Source organism: Aspergillus stella-maris (assembly GCF_047715825.1).
Source record: "Aspergillus stella-maris strain CBS 113639 unplaced genomic scaffold BDV14scaffold_3, whole genome shotgun sequence".
NCBI classification, from domain to species: Eukaryota; Fungi; Ascomycota; class Eurotiomycetes; order Eurotiales; family Aspergillaceae; genus Aspergillus; species Aspergillus stella-maris.
The window spans coordinates 610,323-629,490 of NW_027396797.1; the positions used below are offsets into that span (position 1 = coordinate 610,323).

At 50.7% G+C, this 19,168-nt stretch overlaps 9 protein-coding genes across 9 annotated transcripts; 2 read left to right on the forward strand and 7 right to left on the reverse strand.

Moving 5' to 3' along the window:
• Positions 1-43: 43 nt before the first annotated feature.
• Positions 44-1,515, reverse strand: BDV14DRAFT_164120 (lipoate synthase). The gene has a single exon (XM_073767132.1). The coding sequence runs from the start codon at positions 1,464-1,466 to the stop codon at positions 222-224; it is 1,245 nt and encodes a 414-aa protein (XP_073632988.1). The 5' UTR covers positions 1,467-1,515; the 3' UTR covers positions 44-221.
• Positions 1,516-1,971: 456 nt separating this feature from the next.
• On the reverse strand, positions 1,972-4,016 carry BDV14DRAFT_195564 (uncharacterized protein; the record flags this gene model as incomplete). Its single annotated transcript, XM_073772251.1, has 2 exons — positions 1,972-2,895; positions 2,943-4,016. The coding sequence occupies 2 exons, from the start codon at positions 4,014-4,016 to the stop codon at positions 1,972-1,974; spliced, it is 1,998 nt and encodes a 665-aa protein (XP_073632989.1).
• Positions 4,017-5,026: 1,010 nt separating this feature from the next.
• On the forward strand, positions 5,027-7,050 carry BDV14DRAFT_164122 (putative ribosomal assembly complex component Ipi3). The gene is made up of 2 exons (XM_073767133.1): positions 5,027-5,409; positions 5,457-7,050. Exons 1-2 carry the CDS (start codon positions 5,062-5,064, stop codon positions 6,819-6,821), a joined length of 1,713 nt encoding a protein of 570 aa, XP_073632990.1. The 5' UTR covers positions 5,027-5,061; the 3' UTR covers positions 6,822-7,050.
• BDV14DRAFT_164123 (2-deoxyribose-5-phosphate aldolase) lies at positions 7,051-8,260 on the reverse strand. The gene has a single exon (XM_073767134.1). It carries the CDS (start codon positions 8,178-8,180, stop codon positions 7,293-7,295), a length of 888 nt encoding a protein of 295 aa, XP_073632991.1. The 5' UTR covers positions 8,181-8,260; the 3' UTR covers positions 7,051-7,292.
• Positions 8,261-8,588: 328 nt separating this feature from the next.
• On the reverse strand, positions 8,589-11,114 carry BDV14DRAFT_186976 (putative siroheme synthase; the record flags this gene model as incomplete). Its single annotated transcript, XM_073770899.1, has 5 exons — positions 8,589-8,804; positions 8,884-8,965; positions 9,026-9,084; positions 9,419-10,740; positions 10,790-11,114. The coding sequence occupies 5 exons, from the start codon at positions 11,112-11,114 to the stop codon at positions 8,589-8,591; spliced, it is 2,004 nt and encodes a 667-aa protein (XP_073632992.1).
• Positions 11,115-12,112: 998 nt separating this feature from the next.
• Positions 12,113-13,780, forward strand: BDV14DRAFT_186977 (proteasome regulatory particle lid subunit RPN5; the record flags this gene model as incomplete). Its single annotated transcript, XM_073770900.1, has 5 exons — positions 12,113-12,196; positions 12,241-12,297; positions 12,358-12,594; positions 12,649-13,137; positions 13,181-13,780. 5 exons carry the CDS (start codon positions 12,113-12,115, stop codon positions 13,778-13,780), a joined length of 1,467 nt encoding a protein of 488 aa, XP_073632993.1.
• Positions 13,781-13,836: 56 nt separating this feature from the next.
• Positions 13,837-15,273, reverse strand: BDV14DRAFT_67668 (alpha/beta hydrolase). Its single transcript, XM_073777273.1, has one exon. The coding sequence runs from the start codon at positions 14,795-14,797 to the stop codon at positions 13,955-13,957; it is 843 nt and encodes a 280-aa protein (XP_073632994.1). The 5' UTR covers positions 14,798-15,273; the 3' UTR covers positions 13,837-13,954.
• A 166-nt stretch (positions 15,274-15,439) lies between these two features.
• On the reverse strand, positions 15,440-16,655 carry BDV14DRAFT_164130 (40S ribosomal protein eS27). The gene is made up of 3 exons (XM_073767135.1): positions 16,538-16,655; positions 16,297-16,359; positions 15,440-16,236 (listed from the first exon to the last, which is right to left on the reverse strand). Exons 1-3 carry the CDS (start codon positions 16,538-16,540, stop codon positions 16,054-16,056), a joined length of 249 nt encoding a protein of 82 aa, XP_073632995.1. The 5' UTR covers positions 16,541-16,655; the 3' UTR covers positions 15,440-16,053.
• Positions 16,656-16,805: 150 nt separating this feature from the next.
• On the reverse strand, positions 16,806-18,934 carry BDV14DRAFT_164135 (aminoalcoholphosphotransferase). Its single transcript, XM_073767136.1, has 7 exons — positions 18,492-18,934; positions 18,414-18,423; positions 18,152-18,309; positions 18,053-18,099; positions 17,908-18,003; positions 17,199-17,863; positions 16,806-17,149 (listed from the first exon to the last, which is right to left on the reverse strand). The coding sequence occupies exons 1-7, from the start codon at positions 18,629-18,631 to the stop codon at positions 17,027-17,029; spliced, it is 1,239 nt and encodes a 412-aa protein (XP_073632996.1). The 5' UTR covers positions 18,632-18,934; the 3' UTR covers positions 16,806-17,026.
• Positions 18,935-19,168: the final 234 nt, after the last annotated feature.

Here is a 19,168-nt window from a genome sequence, read left to right on the forward strand (position 1 = left end):
CGAATGAATATCATGACCTGCTATATAAATGAAAGATGGAAATGCTCTTTGATAGTGTATCAATATTTAAAGGAAAATTATACCCTTGATCTAGAATGGCTTTGTGTTGAAGATAAAATAATATCGGATACAGGACGCCTCAAATGAACTTCTCATGACCACAACCAATTGTTGAACCCTGCGCCGGAAGATGTTGAAAGAATTAAACACATAACGGGATACTACCGCGTAGCCTCGGTGATTGTGCTGTCTGCAGCAGGCTGCTCCGGAGTACCGGCCCGTCTCTTCTTGAGGACGTTCTCGATGAAAGCCTCACCAGCCTTGTAACTACTCCGAACCAGAGGACCAGAGGCACAGTAGAGGAAGCCCATACCGAGCGCACGCTGACGCCAGAGCTCGAACTGATCCGGAGTCACGTACTCGTGCACGGCCATGTGTCGCTTCGTTGGGCGCATGTACTGACCGAATGTGACGACGTCAACGTTGACAGCCCGTAATTGCCGGAGGGCATCCCAGAGCTGCTCCTCAGTCTCTCCGAGACCAAGCATAAGTGATGTCTTTGTGATAAGTGATGGCTGAGCCTTCTTGGCGGCATCGAGGACACGAATTGACTGCTGGAAAGTAGCCCGGCGATCACGAACAAACGGCGTCATGGCTTCGGTGGTCTCGACGTTGTGCGCATAAACATCCAGTCCGGATCGAGCCATGATGCCGACCATCTCCAGATCACCTCTGTAGTCACCAGTCAAGCACTCGACCAGAATGTTGGGAGCCTTTTGCTTGATCTTGATGACTGTCTCCGCGAAGTGGCGAGCGCCACCGTCGACGAGGTCGTCACGGTCAACGCTCGTCAGCACCACATATCCCAGACCCCATCTTGAAAGAGCTTCCGCTGTATTCTCCGGCTCGTGCGGGTCGAGCGGCGCAGGCGCGCGATTGGTTTTGACACTGCAGAATCGGCAACCGCGCGTGCAAGTGTCACCCATAAGCATGATCGTCGCAGTAGCAGCAGCCTTGTCGCTACCACCCCAGCAATCCGAGATATTGGGACACCGAGCTTCCTCGCAGACAGTATTCAGGTTCAGGCCTCGAAGATCCTTCTTTAGACGTTGGTAGTTCTTTGAATCGGGAATCGGCGTCTTCAGCCATGACGGTAGCCGGGTCATTTCCTTCTTGCGGCCGGCGGGACCGACGAGGGCTGTTTTGAGGGCAAATGCTTCGTTGGGGTCGAGGGGGGCATTGTCGCTTCCACCGGAGACAAAGTCGCCAAAGGAAGGTCCGGCGTTGAGCTTGTCTGTGAATGTTGTCCGTCTCTTGCCTGTTGGTGCTGTAGCTCCGCCGGTGGCGGATGAGGTATCTGTAGTTGCGTAGCCACGGTAGCTGAGATAGGGAATGCTCGTGGATTGTGTGGCGGCAACCCTTGGAGACGAGAACAGAGCTCTGAATCGGTTCGTAGCAGCAGCCATGGTGATAGACCTGCGATGTTGAGCGTTGTTGCAAGAACTTTGAATTCCGCGGGAAACCGCCGCAGATGAGTTGATTCGGATCCCGGCTAGCCCGTGTTAGGTAATCATGCCTGAGGCAGCGACCCTTGGATCTAGTTAGTTACCTCGGCCTCCTACTAATTGGTCTAGCTCTACTCTTTGACTAAAGGGGGACATAAGCTGGTCATATAGCATGGAATTAATTTGATTTGTTGTCAATCTATTATCGCTTCTGAAGTTCAATTTCGCTTGCAAATGGCCAAAACTATGGCTTGTCGACCACCATGTGAGAGAGACTTCACCAGAAGCCGGTAGGTATGAAATATAAGAAAAGAAAAATGAGAGATTGGAGGGGTGAGTCACATGTGAAAGATAGCTGAGAGAGTGGCAAGAGCCCTAGTCTAATTGAATGGAACGCTGGAGTAAACAACGGTAAAAGCGACCAAAAGAAAGACAGTAGTTGAGGGAGAATTGAGGTAAAGAATGTTTATGCCTTGGCCTCCAGGACCTGCATTAGAACAAGCACAGCCGACTTCAACTCCTCGTTGGGGGGACCGCGGATTGTGAATAGTAGATTGTCCACAATTTGATCGAGGTCTTCGTGGAGTTTGCTGCTTCTGGAACCAAGAACCTGATCCCGAATGCGCGAAGGCGAAGGCTGTGCGAATTTCATACCAAGAATCGATGTGGCTTTTTCCGGTACAGTGTCGAGTTTGGATAGTTGTGCACGCGCTGGTAGGTTGACAGTTCTGCGGCTGAGTGACGGTAAAAACATGAGATAGTTCTTCGCAATCAACACGGCGCAGAGGCTGTCGAGCAAGGACTGAGGTGCGTTCGGGAATATGTTGCGGAATGGGCGTAGCAAAGCGCGTTCATGGTTACGCCGTAGAAACATGATGACCGGAGAAGTCAGTCGGAGCATATTTTGCGGGAAATCTTTGACAGAGTGTTCGAGTTGATCAACTGTCCATTCATGGTCCCACCACTTTTCAAGCTCCTCTTTGTCTAATTTCCTCGAAGGATCACGGGGTTTCTGTATATCGGGTGACCGAGGTACCATAGAGGTGGAATCTGGCTCTTCCTGCAAGTCCGGGCTGTTTCTTTGTTCGGCTGCTTGCTCAGGGATGGCTGTTTCGTCGGGGTTTTCTGATATTGTCGAAATCGAGTCCTTGTACAAGTCCGTGCTTCCACGGTTTCTATGGGACATGCGTTTTGCGGAATACCTGCCGTCGCTGGATTCCAGAGGTGTTTCAGGGCTAAACGCTGATATCTCTGGTAGGCTATGATCGGGTGTGGCAGGTATTGTATGTGTAGGTGGTGGTGGTGTAGGGAGCGAGTAGCTCGTTGCTGGTGAAGACTGTCTGGATATATCAACCAGCTTCGGCTTTGCCTTGCTTTTGACAGCAAGAACCTATCTTATGTTAATATATGAGTTGCAGAAGAGACAAAGAGACTTACAGCATCAATTTGCTCGCGCTTCCAATCCGGGCTCTGTTGAACAATTTGGAATTTCCGCCGATTAGTGACGATCGACTTGCCAGCTTCAATTCCTGGAGAGTCTATGGGTGCGCCTTGAAGCCAAGTCTCACAATATGAGAGGCTACTTGGAACCCAACTGCTCTGGCTTGAGACTGTGCCTGATCGACTCCTCTGTGTTCCGTTGGATAATCCGGAAAAGTTTCTCTTTTCCATAGAGTCTGGACTTGAACTGGTTGTAGGTGGTGACAAACATTCAGAATTGGCCGCTGGAGGGATGAACTGCTCATTTCCTAGCTCACACTGTCGCACAAAGTGTGAATGCGCCATGTGAACACTAGTGGCCTCTGTCTGATGATCTTCAACTGATACATCGGTTGCAGGAGTTTGCGGAGTGCAGCGGTGGCAAGGTGCGCTCTCGGGAATACATGTGCAATCTTCCGCTTCTTCATCGTGTCCAATCTCGGATCCAGGTTTCGATGAGAAGTATGTAGAGGCGGGCGAAGGTTGGGACTGCTGCAGGTCGGAGATGGGAGGGCTTGGGAGAAGACCGAATGTCTCTAAGCTCGATACCATGAGGTTCTGGTCTGACCTCCAAGGGCGCAATGTCCGAATTTCTGACGGCTGAGAAACTAGGCGCGAATCCCTTGTAGCAGCCTGGCTTGCTTCAAGGGATGGAGACGATGGAAGGCGAAGTTGAAACGGCTCTTTCATCTTGCGTACTGAGCGAAAAGGTGATATACAGGCCGCACTGCGGTCTGCAGGGCGCTTGGGTTGTGAAATAGTGTACTCAGGCTCTTCGAGTCGCGGAGACGTCGACCGAATAAAGGAGAGATTATTTTGCGGCTGCTGTCTCTTCCATGGCTGGACATTGGGAGAGTATCGAGGGGAAGCTGGATGAGGACGAGACGTTTGTTCCTGACCTGTTAGACTATAAGTCGGTACGCTTCTGTTGACATATGCCGGGACCGGGCTCGCGGTCACGGTATGATGCCGCTGGTGGCCATAATAAGGCCTACCATACGAACTGGCGTTATCATAGTCCATTGAGGACATAATTGTGAAAGGCAGCGTGCTAGGACAATGGTAGTAAGTCAATAGCAGTAAATCAAGTGCAGTTGATCAGTAAGCAGAGGAACCAGAATGAGAATTTACGGGCTAAAACGGGCGTAGATGCGGCCAAAGAGACCTTATACTATGAAGTGGTCCAATTTGCCAAACACCCCTTGAGGGCCTTGCGGTGACAGAAAGCCAGACATCGGGCATGTTCATAGCCCCCTTCCATAGGCACTCTGGAACAAGAGCGAAGCAGGAAGGGCCACTTGCCCCAGTCCTTGCATTCCAGAGAGAGGTGAGATTCAGTAATTCCCCAGGGATCCTAGATTATTGGGGCAAACACTCGCAGAGAAACGTGGGTGAGAGGTCCTCAGGGACAATGCATAGCGTCATCGCAGTAGGAATGAGACATGCAGAAAGCGAGCGAATCAAACGAGAGACCCCTATAGAGATCATTGAGCAGAACGTCACGATGTGCCTGAATCAATAGAGCTGTTGCACCAGGTAATCAAAAGGTGCAGCCCCTAGTAGGCACCCCTTGCTTCGGTTGCTGTGGGTGCAGTTGCATAGTGCCCATGCTTGGGGAGGGCGATTCATCTTAGCAGCATGTGCGGGAATTCCAGGGCTGTGGCGGAGGCAAATTGGGCCGCTGATATTAACAGACTCGAATTTCCTCGAGCGGCGCCCAATTTCTTAATCCATCTCGAGTTCCTGGAGAGGGCTGTCCATTGTTAGCAGCGGTGCAGAGTAGTTTGAACGTTAATTCGCATAGTCCAGCAATATAGTCAAACAGACTAGGGTCCTAAGGAGGTAGGTTCCAGGAATCTAGGGTATTCCCTTCCCCAGGGTTGTTCATCGGAGGATGTTCATTGCTAGTGTTTGTCCCGGTGTCTCACCGGGTCCGTTACTTTAGACATAAGCACGTGACTTGCACGATCTATGCAAACAGTGCAAACTTCTTATCGCAGAGCAAAAAAAAAGATAATGGATCGAACGGGCTTCAACCATTGCGAACAGCTGGACTTACGAGCTCATTCCGCTCGTCATGCTTTCAGAATGCTTCGTCGCGTCGACCCTGGCGTCTGCGAAAACACCTGCATCCGCATCGCTCCGGGATGTTGGGATTTGCTTCCATGAGCTGCAGCCGTCTGCGACCTTACGATCCACCCTCAAAAAGAGTTCAACTGCGCCGAATTGCCTAGCTGTCAGTGCTTCGCATGTCTTTGCTGCGCAGTCAGAAAAAGCAATCTTGCATGTGTACAGCAGAGAGAAGGGGAACCAAGAAGCTACGGTCCCGTTCCCTGAGCGCATTCGCAGCATTGCGGTTGCCGGATCGAAGAATGGTGATATCGTGGTGCTAGGCACGGAAGGTGGGCGTTTGATTCTGTGGGAGGTAAGTCAATTATTTAGGCCTGTGTGATCTGCGCTGACAATGAAAAGGTCTGCACAGGACGTCAAGTTGCTACTACCGCTTCTCATCTACGCCCGGTTACAACCGTCGTGGTTGATCCCAGCTCGAACTTCGTCCTTTCCGGTTCATCAGATGCCAGTATCCATGTATGGTCATTAGTTGACCTTCTGTCCTTCACAAAGCCTTCGTCAGGGCGCGATCGACAACCCCCGAATTCTCCTATCCGCACCTTTTCGAACCACCGAGCGGCCATTACCGCAATTACAGTGGGGCACAGTACTGGAAGATACAATTTCGCGGTCTCTGCAGCCCAAGATAACACCGCGATTGCCTGGGATTATAGGACTGGCCGTATACTAAGAAACTTCCTCTTGCCTGCCAGCGCGGCTTCCCTTACTCTAGATCCCGTGGACAGAGCGTTCTATGCCGGCTATGAAGATGGCAGCGTTCAGTCAGTGGACTTCTATAACCAACAATCTGTTCAACATCCTCTTCACGACGCATCATTACAAGCTACCCCGGCACAAGCCCCATCTGAAGATCGCTGGCTACCTCCTTCTGCTGATAGCGGCGCAGCGCATGCGCTCACGCTCTCTTACGATGGCATGACCTTACTATCAGGCCATGAGAATGGCAAAGTTTATTCTTGGAATGTTGGGAGACGGAAGTACGCTTCGACAGTGGCAGACTTTACGCATCCAGTCACAAATATCATCATGCTACCTCTCGACGGTCTGCATCAGCAGGCCGCTAATCTCAAGAGAGTGGCTCACACAATAGTCAAGCCACGATACGACCATACTCTTTCAGAAAATACGCATGCTGCAGGTGCCGTTCCTGCGGACTACGAATTCAGCACACATCTCCTGCGCCCATCTTCCGAAACGACAGCAGGACCAGATTGGTTCATGGAGGCCTTTTCCCATTCGTCATTCCCTACGTCTATGCTAGAGAAAGGCCTAGCAGAACTAGCTTCTGTGGGTCAGCCGGGTTCGAATACGGCGTCTGCCCCTTCAATGGACCTAGCAATGGACATCGATAACCCGGCCAAGGATTCTCAGATCGCTGAGTTGGAGGCTGAGATTGCGACACTCAAGCAGAAGGCTTCAGTTAGTGATGTAGCGAGACGGACTACCACCGACGAGATCACAAAACTCCGCTCGGAGCTCGTCAACCTCCACAACCACATCAGCGAGCTCAACGAGAAGCAGGAGCAATCACGGAGGGACAAGGTTCGGCGGCAGGCACGCAAGGAGGAACGCGCGACAAGACGACGAGAAGCATGGTTCGCGGCAGAGAAGAAGGGAAAGAACGGTGACAACGTGCTTCGTCGGATGGGAATTGAAGAAGATTCAGAGACGAGCGGCACTGATCAAAGCAGTGACGAACAATGACATTGACTTCTGAATATGGGGTCCTTCAAAACCTCTTGTTCATGTGATCTTACTTTCTTGTATGTTGAGGAGCGTCTGGCATGTTTCAGAAGTCTCAGCATGATACCTGGGTCTGGGTAACATTTTACGGCGCAATGGGCTAAAAGTTTGGGTCATGTTATAGAGCTCAAAGAAGCACTGTTCTTGTATATGACTAGATAATAAGACATGATGTTTATAGATTTACGCAGCAACTTGTCATGAGAGGTCATATTGTCGGCCCCGGGTACAGCTACCGACACATGTAGACTAACAGGCTTGTACATTCCAGAGCCGTTTCACCATTGCTGAGACCTCCACAGCCAACAGTCAACAGCCAACAATCCAGATACGATTCTAGGCAGACCGCAAGCCGATTGTTCTTCTATTTGCGAGTGCGCATGCAATTGTGTACAGAATAGGAAACTGCAGCTAAACCATGGAGAAGGTTATCTAATATCCTCCACTCTCACCAGTCTTCTGCACCTTACCCCCTTGCACTTCCTGCACAATCTTCACCCCCGAACTAGCCCCAATACGCTCCGCTCCAGCCCTCAACATCTTGACACAGTCCGCCGCAGACCGCACACCACCACTAGCCTTAACCTTCGTCCCCTTCCCCACAGCCTTCGCAACCGCATACATGAGCGCCACATTCTCAACGCTCGCACCAGCCCCATTGAACCCCGTACTCGTCTTGATGAAGTCCGCACCAGCAATGCATGAAAGGACGGAGCCGGCAATGATCTCGTCCCGCGATAGCTGCGATGTCTCGAGGATGACTTTCAGGCCGGTTGGTGCTGGTGCTGCGTTGCGCACGGCTAGAATATCCTCGTAGACCTCGGCGTATTGCTTGATTTTGAGCAGTGGGTATTTTAGGACCATGTCGAGTTCTGTGGCGCCTGTTGCAACGGCCTTGCGCGCTTCGTCTTCCTTCTCGGAGGTCTCGTACATGCCTTCGTGGAAACCGACGACGCAGGCGACGCCTACGTCTGGGGAAGAGCGGAGTTCCTTAACGGCTTGCTCAACGTAGTTCAGACGCACACAGACGGTCGCGAATTGGTATGTTGAGGCTCGAGCGCATAGTTCGGTGATTTGCTCTGGTGTTGCTGCAAGTGCGAGCTGGGTGTGGTCAATTGTGCGGTTGACTTGGGATGGTGTTGGGGCTTGTTCTTCGGGGATTGTTTGGGGCAGGGAGTCCTTGATCTGGAAGATCAGGTTCTCCCATTCGGCGCTTGTCTGGGGAGTAGACATTGTGTAATATTGAGTATTTTTGGGATCTTCAGGGTCCTGGAGGAGAAAGTAAACAGAAGTTGCATGACAGCCCACCAAGCCCCTCATTGTGCGGAGAACGTGGAGTATCCCACGTGATATTTTGAGATCTAAAAGACCCGGATCTTGTAAAATACCAGATACTCAGGATACCTTCAATTAAATGCATTGAGGATAATGCCGTTGTCACCAAGTGCTGCGGTCAGTTATGAAAAATGCAATTCATTCATACTGGTCGAGATGCTGATTTCTCAGATGGACAATAGTACACAAATCAAACACAGAATCACATCAATTAAAAGGATTTGAAAGTGGTATAATAACAATAAAGTAAACATGACCTTAAAGATTTGCTTCTCCCTCTTCAGTAGAATCTGCGGTAGAGCGTTACCAACGCAGAACCACAATGCAAGCCGCTGTCCATAGCATGCGCGCGTACCAACCGCAATACTTCATGCCAGATATTCCGTTGGCACCTCAGCAGCAACTGCCCTTGCATGACCCTTGAACATCATCGACCCGCCCGAACTTCCCTGAGCCGAAAGATCCAAAGCCGCCGCCGCCGCCGTCAGGACCGCCACCACCACCACCGCGCGGGGCTCCAAATCCACCCCAACGAGATCTTGTGTTATCCTTGTTACCGGCTCTAGTTATGTTGAATGGCGAGACTTGGGCGGCAGCGTATGGGTCAAGCTAGAAGGCGAATAGTCAGCGCCCTGCTCTGCACGGTGGATAACTAGGCAGCATAGAAGATGGGGGCTCTTGAGCATACCGCGAAGAAACTGGTAAAGTAGAGGCCGAGGAAAAGATAGATACTCTCCATGAAGCGTCTTATCTGAACGGAAACGGGAGGACTGTGGATAAACGACGGCATTAGTGATCGGCGTTGGTGGGATAAATGCGGCTCTGCTTACGCTTGGAGGATCTGTCCATTGTGTAAATAGACGCCGGGCTTCGCAGATGACTTTGCGGCCTGGGGCGCGTTTGACGACATGATGGATGTTCAGTCTAGATTGTTTGATGAGATTGATGGTTGAAGATGGAAAGTTGGAAGTCGGCGAGAGGACAGAAAGGCACCAGGCTTGGCGCAGGAAGCGGGGCCCGTGACTAGTTTCTAGTCCTACTTGGGATACACGCGAAAGTTCATAGGTAGTTATCTTTCGTGATGAATGTTTCAAAAGCGATATCAAATACGACAATTGATATTCCAAGTCTATATAAGTCTATATGGGTATCATTTAACTCCGTCAAACATCTCGCATGTCGTCATGAATCTAGGCCGTTTCATTGTTGACCGGTATCTCAACCGTGCTTCGCAAATCATCCAAATCTCGGAACCCTTCTTCAACGATCCATTTTTGGTCACCCGGTTTGTGAAGAACGTGGCAACTGGCTCCAACCACAAGCAACCCGGGTGGCCGAGATCCCTCTGCCTCAAATGCTTGACAGACATGTTTGAGGGTCGAGCGAATCACCCGTTGATCACTGCAAGAAGCACGCTCAATAATTGCGCAAGGGGTTTCTTTCGGCCAGATTGTTCGTGGTCTTGCGCCTTCTTCTGTGGGCGCCGTTGTAAGAGACTCGATAAGAGCAGAGAGTCGATGAAGTGCCATCAAGAAGACCACCGTCTGTGTCGGCACATAGGTTGGGGGCTCAGGTGCTGCACCTTTCCTGCCAGTGCCTGTACATATCAGTACTTGGTCTGACACCCCTCGGTGAGTTGCAGGGATCTCTGCGAATAATGGAGCGCTCAAAGCGCTAGTGATCCCGGGTAATACAATAGGCGTAAAACCTTCGGCGCGGAAGAACTCGAGCTCTTCTCCTCCCCGTCCGTAGAGGTATGGGTCTCCCTGCTTCAAGCGGAGCACTCGAAGACCTTTCTTGAGTGCAGCCAGGCCCATGCGTAGAAACTCCTCTTGAGCCTGGTCAGCGTTGCCAGGGAACTTGCGCGCAATGTGGACCTCCGTTCTCCGTGGAATCAATTCCAAAACGGGTGCGGGTACGAGCTTGTCTGCCAGTATGATGTCGGCATCTTGTATGGCTTTGAATGTTGCCCGAGTGAGCAGGTCTGGATGTCCTGGGCCTGATCCGGCAAGGATGATCTTGCCTTGAGCAACAGGCAACTCAGTACCATTCACATCATTGGTCTTCATATTCCCCGAGCTGTACTCTTGGAGAATGCTGTCGATATCTGAATCGGTGATGGCGGCAAGTTTGCGAAGTGGCCAGTATTCGCAAATCTGGGAGAGCCAACGCATGCGCCGCGTTTTGGCAGCATTAACGTCGTCTTCCGTCACTAAATTGTTGAAAGTATGCTTTTGCCCGGTAGAGTCGTCTTCGTCAACGTCAAATCCCCCATCGCACAGCCCTGCAGCAAAGTCTTCTTCCCAGAGACGCTTTCGCATCGTTCCAAGCCTATCAATGGCGTTGCCAAGATTTGGAGGAAGCGTAGCTGATATCTCCCTCTTCAATCGTGAGGCGAGTTTGCAGCCCCGTCCAGAGGTCGTAATTCCAACGTGAAGGGGACCGTCTGAGTATGTCGAAAGTAAGCTAAAAGTGCAGAGATCTGGCGCATCTGAGACGTTTACGGGGATGCGCAGACGCTGGCATAGCTTGGAAATGTGAGAGTCTGGGAGCTGTTAGAAAAATCGTAGCCTTCGAAGGCTGTTGGTACATACTCTGAGAACTAGAACCACCAAATGTGATAAACACCATGTCCACAACATGATCGACTTCTTCTCGCCCTAGGCTGGTCAAATCTTCGTCCTGAAACTCTCTCCGAGCCCATTGCGCAGAGCCATCTTCAATATGCGCCGTGAGAGTATATTGCAGGCTTTCAGACTCGGGCGCAATTATTACCAGTCTTGCGCCGGCTTGCAAGCTCTTCGTACACCTCGCGGCCGCAAGAGAGTTCGATCCGATAATCAGATGCACTTGAGAGTCTGCATTCATAGAAGCCAGCAACGGAATCGAAGCTGCGCTTCCCGATGAGGCATCCTTCATGGTGCTACCAAAACCCGTTTGACGGTTCTATGAGCGATTTCAGAAGGTTTCGGTGCCTGTTTCAGTGAAATCTCAAGGCGATGGTCAATTGTACAGTTCGGCGTTCTGAGCAGTTATATCTTCAAACCGATCCAGTGCTCCGCGGAAATAAGTGGACGCCAATTGGTCGGGAGGCAAATCGAGATAACGGACGATCTTCGAAGGCGTTTTCAATTCTTATTCCTGATGATGGGCTGTCGATAAGCCTATCGCGGGGTATTAGAAGATCCAAATGTTCAGGCTTTCAGAACAGCAAATCCAGTCGAAATTGGCACCGTTTATTGTGGACTCTTGCCCTCGTCTCTGTAGATATTATACATTCTTCCGCTCGATGCAGTTAAGCCGATTGCGTGATCGGAGCCGATTAGATAATGTGATGCCTGCAATATCAGGCCAGAATAAGGGCCCAGATCTCCGTGGAGGAGAACGAAACGCAGCAATAGGAGACATTGTCCAGATGCCGTGGAGATTTCGAGAGACACTTGAAATGGAGCGCTTTGTTTCCATATCAAAGCGTTTCAATATCGTCTGAAACAAGACAGTGGATGGCGCTTCAGGCAGGGACGACGTATGAGTGAGTTTTGTACATAACGTACTCGGCAGATCATGCAGCAATGACGGTTAGGCAGTCATCTCAGAGAATCTTATGCCTTGTGCAGCTAGAGAACTAGATAATGTACACTTGTTGGGTGGTTGCTGGTTGGCGCAGGAGATGTCCTGTTCCTGGTGTTTTGGCTACGACAACGGCATGGTCACGTGGCTGAGAGCTTCGGCCAGGCAGCTCGACTGACGCCGCAAGCTCCAATGCAATCATACCTCATCATCTCTCCATCCTCACTCCCCATCACGTCCATAACTCTTTGGAGGGTCTCGCACGTCTCTTCACTACCATAATATAGTAATCCTTTCGTCTTTTAGTTCACTACCGTCGATTCCGTCACAAACCAGCGCCTTCCATCATGTCCGACGGGCTCTTGAAGGCGGAGAAGGACTTCTCCAAGGATGCTGACAAGCTTATTCCGGAGGCAGAGCAGCTGGCAAAGGTACGGCTCTTGATTATGGGAGCGAACTCTGGCTAATTTTCCAGACCGACGTGCAAGGTGCGATTGACAAACTCTTGGTATTGGAGAAGCAAGCAAGACAGGTATGACCACAGCGTCACCATTGTATTCCAGTCACCGTAATTCTAATTCGTGGCCAATAGTCAAACGATCTACCTACCACATCTCGTTTACTCGTTACCATCGTCACAATCAGCAAGAACAAGGGCGACTGGAATCTCCTCAATGACCAGATTCTCCTCCTCTCGAAGAAACATGGCCAGCTCAAACAAGCCATCACGCGGATGGTGCAGACGGTTATGAAATTCTTGGATGACACGCCGAACTTGGATACGAAGCTTTCGGTCATCCAGACTCTCCGAACTGTCACAGAGGGAAAGGTTAGGAACGCACTCCACAAGCTATTGTCACACGTCTAATATCGACCTTGGTAGATCTTCGTTGAAGTTGAACGAGCTCGCGTCACTCGCATTTTGTCTCAAATTAAGAAGTCTCAAGGTGACTTGAACGCCGCCGCCGATACCCTCTGCGAACTCCAGGTCGAGACTTTTGGATCGATGACGAGACGGGAAAAGACCGAATTCATTCTCGAACAAGTTGCGCTCTGCATTGAACGTGGAGACTGGACGCAGGCTACCGTCCTCAGCCGCAAGATCAACAAGCGATATTTCTCTCGCAAGCCGAAGAAGAGCCCCGAGGAGATTGAGAAGCTCAAGAAGGAAGCCGAAGAGAGAGAAAAGACCCGCGGTCCCGATGAGCCTCCTATGGAGGTCGATGACGACGTCACAGACTTGAAGCTTCGCTACTACGAACAACAGATTATCCTTGCCAACCACGACTACAAGTACCTGGATGTTTGCAAACACTACCGCGAGGTGCTTGACACAGATTCAGTACAGGAGAACCCTGAGCAACTGAAAGCAGTACGTCCATCATCTATATTTTTGGAGTGATGCTAATTTTCAGGTCCTCGCGCGCATTGTATACTACATTGTCCTGTCGCCATACGACAACGAACAGTCCGACCTCCTGCACCGCATTCAACAAGACTCGAGGCTATCTGTCGTTGCTGTCGAAGCTCGCCTTGTCAAGTTTTTTACGGTTCCCGAACTCATGCGCTGGCCCATTGTTGCGGACCAATTCGGCCCGCATCTCTGCAACACCGACGTCTTCAAGCCCAAACCTAGCCAGTCCGCGGATGACCAGCCATACCGAAGATGGCAAGACCTCCGCAAGCGCGTCATTGAGCACAATGTGCGAGTCGTGGCGAAGTACTACACCCGCATTCAGATGGGTCGTCTGACCCAATTGCTGGACCTGACTGAGGAGGAGACGGAGAAGTACATCAGTGAACTCGTCACGTCAAAGACTATCTACGCTAAGATCGACCGACCTGCGCGGGTGGTCAACTTCTCCAAGCCTCGCGATGCGGACGACGTGTTGAACGAGTGGAGCAGCGACATGAAGAGCCTGCTCGGCTTGTTGGAGCGTATCGACCATCTCATCACCAAGGAGGAGATGATGGCACGTATCCTTCCGACCAAGAAGAAGTCCAAGGCTCGTTAAGTTGGAGAAGAGAAAGTGGAAAACATGTATCGGGTGTAATTATACAATAGTAGAATTGATATCATCCGCATGATCATATCCATTGACTGAAACAAGAATCTAACCATTTAACTAAGGTATCTAATCATCTATAAAGCCAAGCAACAGACAAATCTAGACATCCACCCATTTACTCTAAAACGGCAAGTCCATATCATTCACATCCCCCTCTTCATCCTTCTTATCCTTTCCCTTCCCACCCTCCAAACACTCCGTAATAAACCTAACCGCAGCATCCAAATAAGGCCTCTGGCTCGGCAAAAAGTGACCACCAGGATGCCAAATAACCTTCCCCTCACCCTCAGAATCACCAACACAAGCATCCACCAACGATCGACTCCTACTCTCGTCCACAACCGCATCCAACGAACCAAGAACATGCAATATCGGCGTCTGAATAGCCGGACTCTCATAGAACGCTCGATACCGATCCCCCGGCGAGCGAAACCCACTATAGCAAAGCGCGAATTTCATAGCCGGGTGATTGAGCTTCGCAAATGAGGACGGATAAGCGAACCCTTCTACCCCCTCACTTGAGGACGAAGAGGGCGCGAATTTCGCGAACGATTCCCTCCGTTTGTCACCCTCCAGCAACGAAACAACCATAGCAGCCATAGCAGCGCCCTGCGAGAACCCTATTACGCCATCGAAGGGCCCCTCCTCGCCGAGGACTTTCGCGATACAGTCTAGTCCGTCTTCGAGTCCAACGTAGAGCGGTGGCTCCGCGGTGTTGCTCCGTCTGTACCACCCGTATGCTTCGATTTCGGTGTCCTCGTTAGTGTCCTGGCTTGGTTCGTAGCCTGGTATATCAGCGGGATTGAGACGGAGTGGACCGGTGGGATATATAGCGGCGATTTCGTGCAGGGGGAAGGCCTTGGTTATGTGTTTTATCAGTGCGCGGGATTTGGCGTGGAAGAGGGGGCCGGATTGTGTGTAGCCGTGGAGCATGAGGAGTTTGAGGGGAGGGCGGGTTGCCATCTTGATGGTGTATCTCGATGTAGGATATTCTATGAGGAAAAAATGGAAAGGACAGAGGTAGATAGAGTAGAAAAAGAAAGTAGGAAAGGACTTGGTGAGGGGCTTCGAGTCAAAACATGCGACGGGATGATTCAATTTTGTCTTGATTTGGGCCGCGGGTGATAAGATAAAAGACCCTGCCGCTCGACATCATAGCCCACGGTCCACCTGAGGGTGTCAAAGCACGAGATCAACTGCCAAATGTAACACATTGTAAACAAGAACTCTACTAGGTGAGAATTGTCTACTTCCATATAGCTCTATTCTGTCAGAGAATTATGGCCTTGATTATGGGCGTCGATGGTATAGTGGGCATCATCTATTAGGTGCTAACAACAGACAGGAATTGATGAGAGCACAGTTTAACAAGGCACAATCGAGATGACGTGCTGATAGAGCCTAGGTCATCTAGTTACTCATGAATATGGGCATCCTTGTTTACCAACTCTGTACGTGATCGCTCAAAAAGGTGGAGCCGGGGCCCCGGACGCCCAAGATGTAAAGTCAAGGGTAAGATCGGATAATGGGGCAACAGGGTAGGGCAGACTGGGTATTTGACTACTGGGTGGATACTACGAGCTACAGGTACGTTTGCAAGGGTGATTTGCATATAGGTGTACATTTGCTACTGCACCTAGGAGTCACAGCGAGTTCCTTACGAATCAAGTTCGGCACCTAACGGTTACTGAACAGGACCGTAGGGTAGGTTTCGGTCCACCGATGAGCACAAAGCCAGTGAAGTGCTCATTCATCTTCGCCAGCGAAGTTTGGTCGCCCCTATGCCTTCTGGCATCCGAAACTCGCTTCAAATGGAAAAAGAGCCCAGGCGAGTGTGCCCGCTGTGACATCCCATAGTGCGCGAAACCCAGTACGCTCGTCGAGGCAACGATGTACAACAGAAAAAGCATAAAGCACAAAAAGGAGAGAAGAAACTGGTTTTTGACGGGAAACAAAGCAATAAATTGACAGAGTGTGGACCGATCAAGTACCAGATATCCGGAACTCCCCTCAATGTGAAGAAAACGCTTTTTGGTATTCAACGGTGATTCGAAGTTGTAGAAACATTTTTCTCATTGCCCATGAGTGGTAAGGGGTTTCTCGCGAATGGCGAGGATTCCATCTTCTATCTGATGTGCTTTCTCAAAAAAATTGTATTAATCCATCATCGAAAAACGCCGCGTTGCAATCGTCATCGTCCAACTCCGTTGTCGAGACGTTTACTTTCTGCGGAAAGAGCAGCCCTCAGTAAGGCGGGCCTTGCCACCGGTGGGCTGGCAGAGGACGGTAGAGCAGCCGGAGCAGACGACGACGGTCTGGGCGTGGGAGAAGACGGTGGTGATGTTGAAGCAGCCGGGGCACTTGACGTCCATGAAGAAGGAACGGGGGCCAGGCACAAGTTGCTGTTGATTCCAGCATTAGTTATCGAGGACCTTGGATATTCAGATTCGACGGCATCATACCTTCAGCTTGTGCTTGCGGGCCTCAGCCTGAGGGGTGGGGTTGAGAAGGTCGACCGCGAGAACCTAATGAACAGCATGTTAGTGATATGTCTTCTGGTGTGTTGAAGGAATTTTTCATGATGCCCCGTCGACGGGCAGTCGTGACGACAGCGAGGGTGCACAGCGAGAAGGCGATCGTAGTTGAGCGTGACTGATATCGAGGGGCATCGTGGAGTCCATTGAAAAGGCAAGTAGAACTTACCATCTTGACGAGACAAAAAGTCGATCAGCGTGGTGAGTTGAGTAAAGGCGCTGATGAGATGGCCGGCTTGGGGGTGTGAAAGCAACAGGAGGTCTCGTGGAGATGGCGAAGTTTGAAGCGAAATCTCGACGGCGTCCCCAGTCGGCCCGTTTGGGGCCACTAATAGGGTTCAGCCCTCGCTAACTTCCAGCGGGTTCTGGCACTGGCGCTTACCGCGCCACTTACTAATCACCCGCATAGTTTGCATAACTTTACATTATTCCTTTTCGTCACAAAGTATACCCTGTCAAAACAATAAGTACGGCATTTATTAATATCTCTATCGCTAATCATCCGCTCGACATAACACATAATCTAATGATACGGGATTACAGCGGGCGCCAGCCCAGCTCCAGTTTTTCAACCGCCAATCGTCCTCGAAAGAACTCTCAACGGCCGTTCTATTCGTTGAAACTTCAAAGTTGACTCAATAGAAAGCCGGAAGTCTTCTTACAACGACTTCTTCGAGGCCTGAATAGTGTCGCCATTGGCTGACTGCTCTGGCATGTACGGGTGCTTGATAGTCAGGCACCAGATGTCAATGTAGTCGCAGATTGTTGTGATGATGTCGTGCTTTGAGTTATCAGCAAAGTGAAGATACTCATCATGTGTTCAGACTTACCACAAAGCTGCCGTACACACCGACACTTAGGCCCAGGCACAGGGAAACGAATGCAGGGTGGCCAATGGTGCTAACCAAGGTGTTCGACCAAAGACCAAATAGGGCACCAGCACTGTCAAGCACAGACAAGACGAGAGGTCCAAGAAGGATGTTGAAGTATGGAAACTCCGCTTTGACCAGGTGCGCACAGATCATTCGTCCAACAGCATAAGCATTGACCAAGCCAGCGTACAAGGCAAAGGGGACGAGCTGGTTCTTGAGGATGGCCGGGTTCAGGTATAGGTAAAGCGGCACAAGAACCCAGGACGCAGCAAGAGGAAAGAGGCCATAGAGGGGCTGAATCGGGTCCTTGCCACGTTCCTTGCGAACCTTGACAACGTGTGCAATGCTCTCTCCGGTAGCGAACAACAGCATAATACCGCCGTAGATGAGATACCACTGCGTGAATGGTAGGTCGTAGAGCTGCTCAGGAATGAAACCGAGCTTGGGGACACCAATGGTCTCGAGCATAGGCTGATGCCAAAAGCTACCACCTCCCATGATCGCGGTGAAACCGAATACAACGCAAAGCGTCAATACCCCTTCAACGGGACCAGAGATAACGCCGAGTGTCAACACCTGGGTATAGTACATATCCCATGTCTGGACGTAGAAAGTCATGGTGGCTATACAGTTAGCCGCGTTCGAACTGAAGACTCGGGGTTCGTACATCCAAAGAGAGTCAAAACAGTGGCCCAAGTCTGACCAAGGTTCATGACCGCGGAGAAGATCAAAACTCCAAAAGCCGTGTTGCATGCGTCAACGCCTACAGATGGGTGTCAGTAGCATCCCTTGCAGATGAGCAACATACTCACTGTGGTCGAAAAGCTCGCCAAGAGGACCGCTCTGCTTCGTTCTCCGTCTAGATGTCATTAGTGATATGTAAAGTACGACTCAAGTTGCAGGTTTCATACGCTTGGATACCATCTATACCGTCAAACGTTTGGTACAGGAACAGCCCAATGGCGCAACTGGCGTAAACCCATCGCGGGCAGTCCTGGTCGAGAGTCGGGTTGTAGTAGAGAACGGTGAAGAAGTTTATCAAGACAAAGACAAGTCCAGTCAGGGTGATCTACCAGCCGGGTGTTAATAACGAGTCTTACGGGGTTGGTCTCACTTGAGATCCCGGTCGGTCGTGCTTGGAGCTGACGCATAGGGCTGAACTAGTAGACTTACAGCATTAGGTCTAGATAAGATGTTGTTAGTCGGGCCAAGCATGAAATATACAAAAGTACGATTGGCGGAACTACTCACGCCATGCTCATCGGAAAGAACTTGATCACGAAATTATTATAGAAGGGCTTGAGAACATAGCGACTGACGAGCGAGTGGTCAACGCCCGCATAGCGATAGTCCTTCAAGTTTGGTAACTGATGCGCTCTGATGTACACCATCTTGAGTGTCGTATGGAATGCCTCCTTCTCCAACAAGTGAGATGGAGATGGCTCTCTTTTGGCCGCTCTTCTCTATTGTAACGAATCGGAGGCTCGAGGTTTATCGGTCCTGGTTGAGGCGACCCTGGAGCTGCGCGACGGACGCGATGAGGAAGGATATGAAGGTAACGATAGGTCGAAAAGGATGAGAATCGAAGGATGCACGCTGGAGCTAAATACAGAAGAGAAAAGACGAGGATAAAGTGCTGCAAAGTGGCCGGAAAGTCACCCGTGACGACGCCGTCCCAAAACCAGTCCCGGAATCCAGCATGCTCTTATTTATGCCTCTTTTTTTCTGCCGGCGGAAAAGCGTTGCGGCCAATATATTACGCAGTGTACAAGAAGTGTCACAAGAGTGTGTCCCCACTTCAATCCTCCGTAGTTTACGGTATTGGAGCGTATTGACTGTGCACGTGCTAGCCTCTGACGGCAAGAGCGAGCCTACCAAGGTATTCCGCCTTTGCTCATCATGATCATAACAACATGTCGATCATGGGA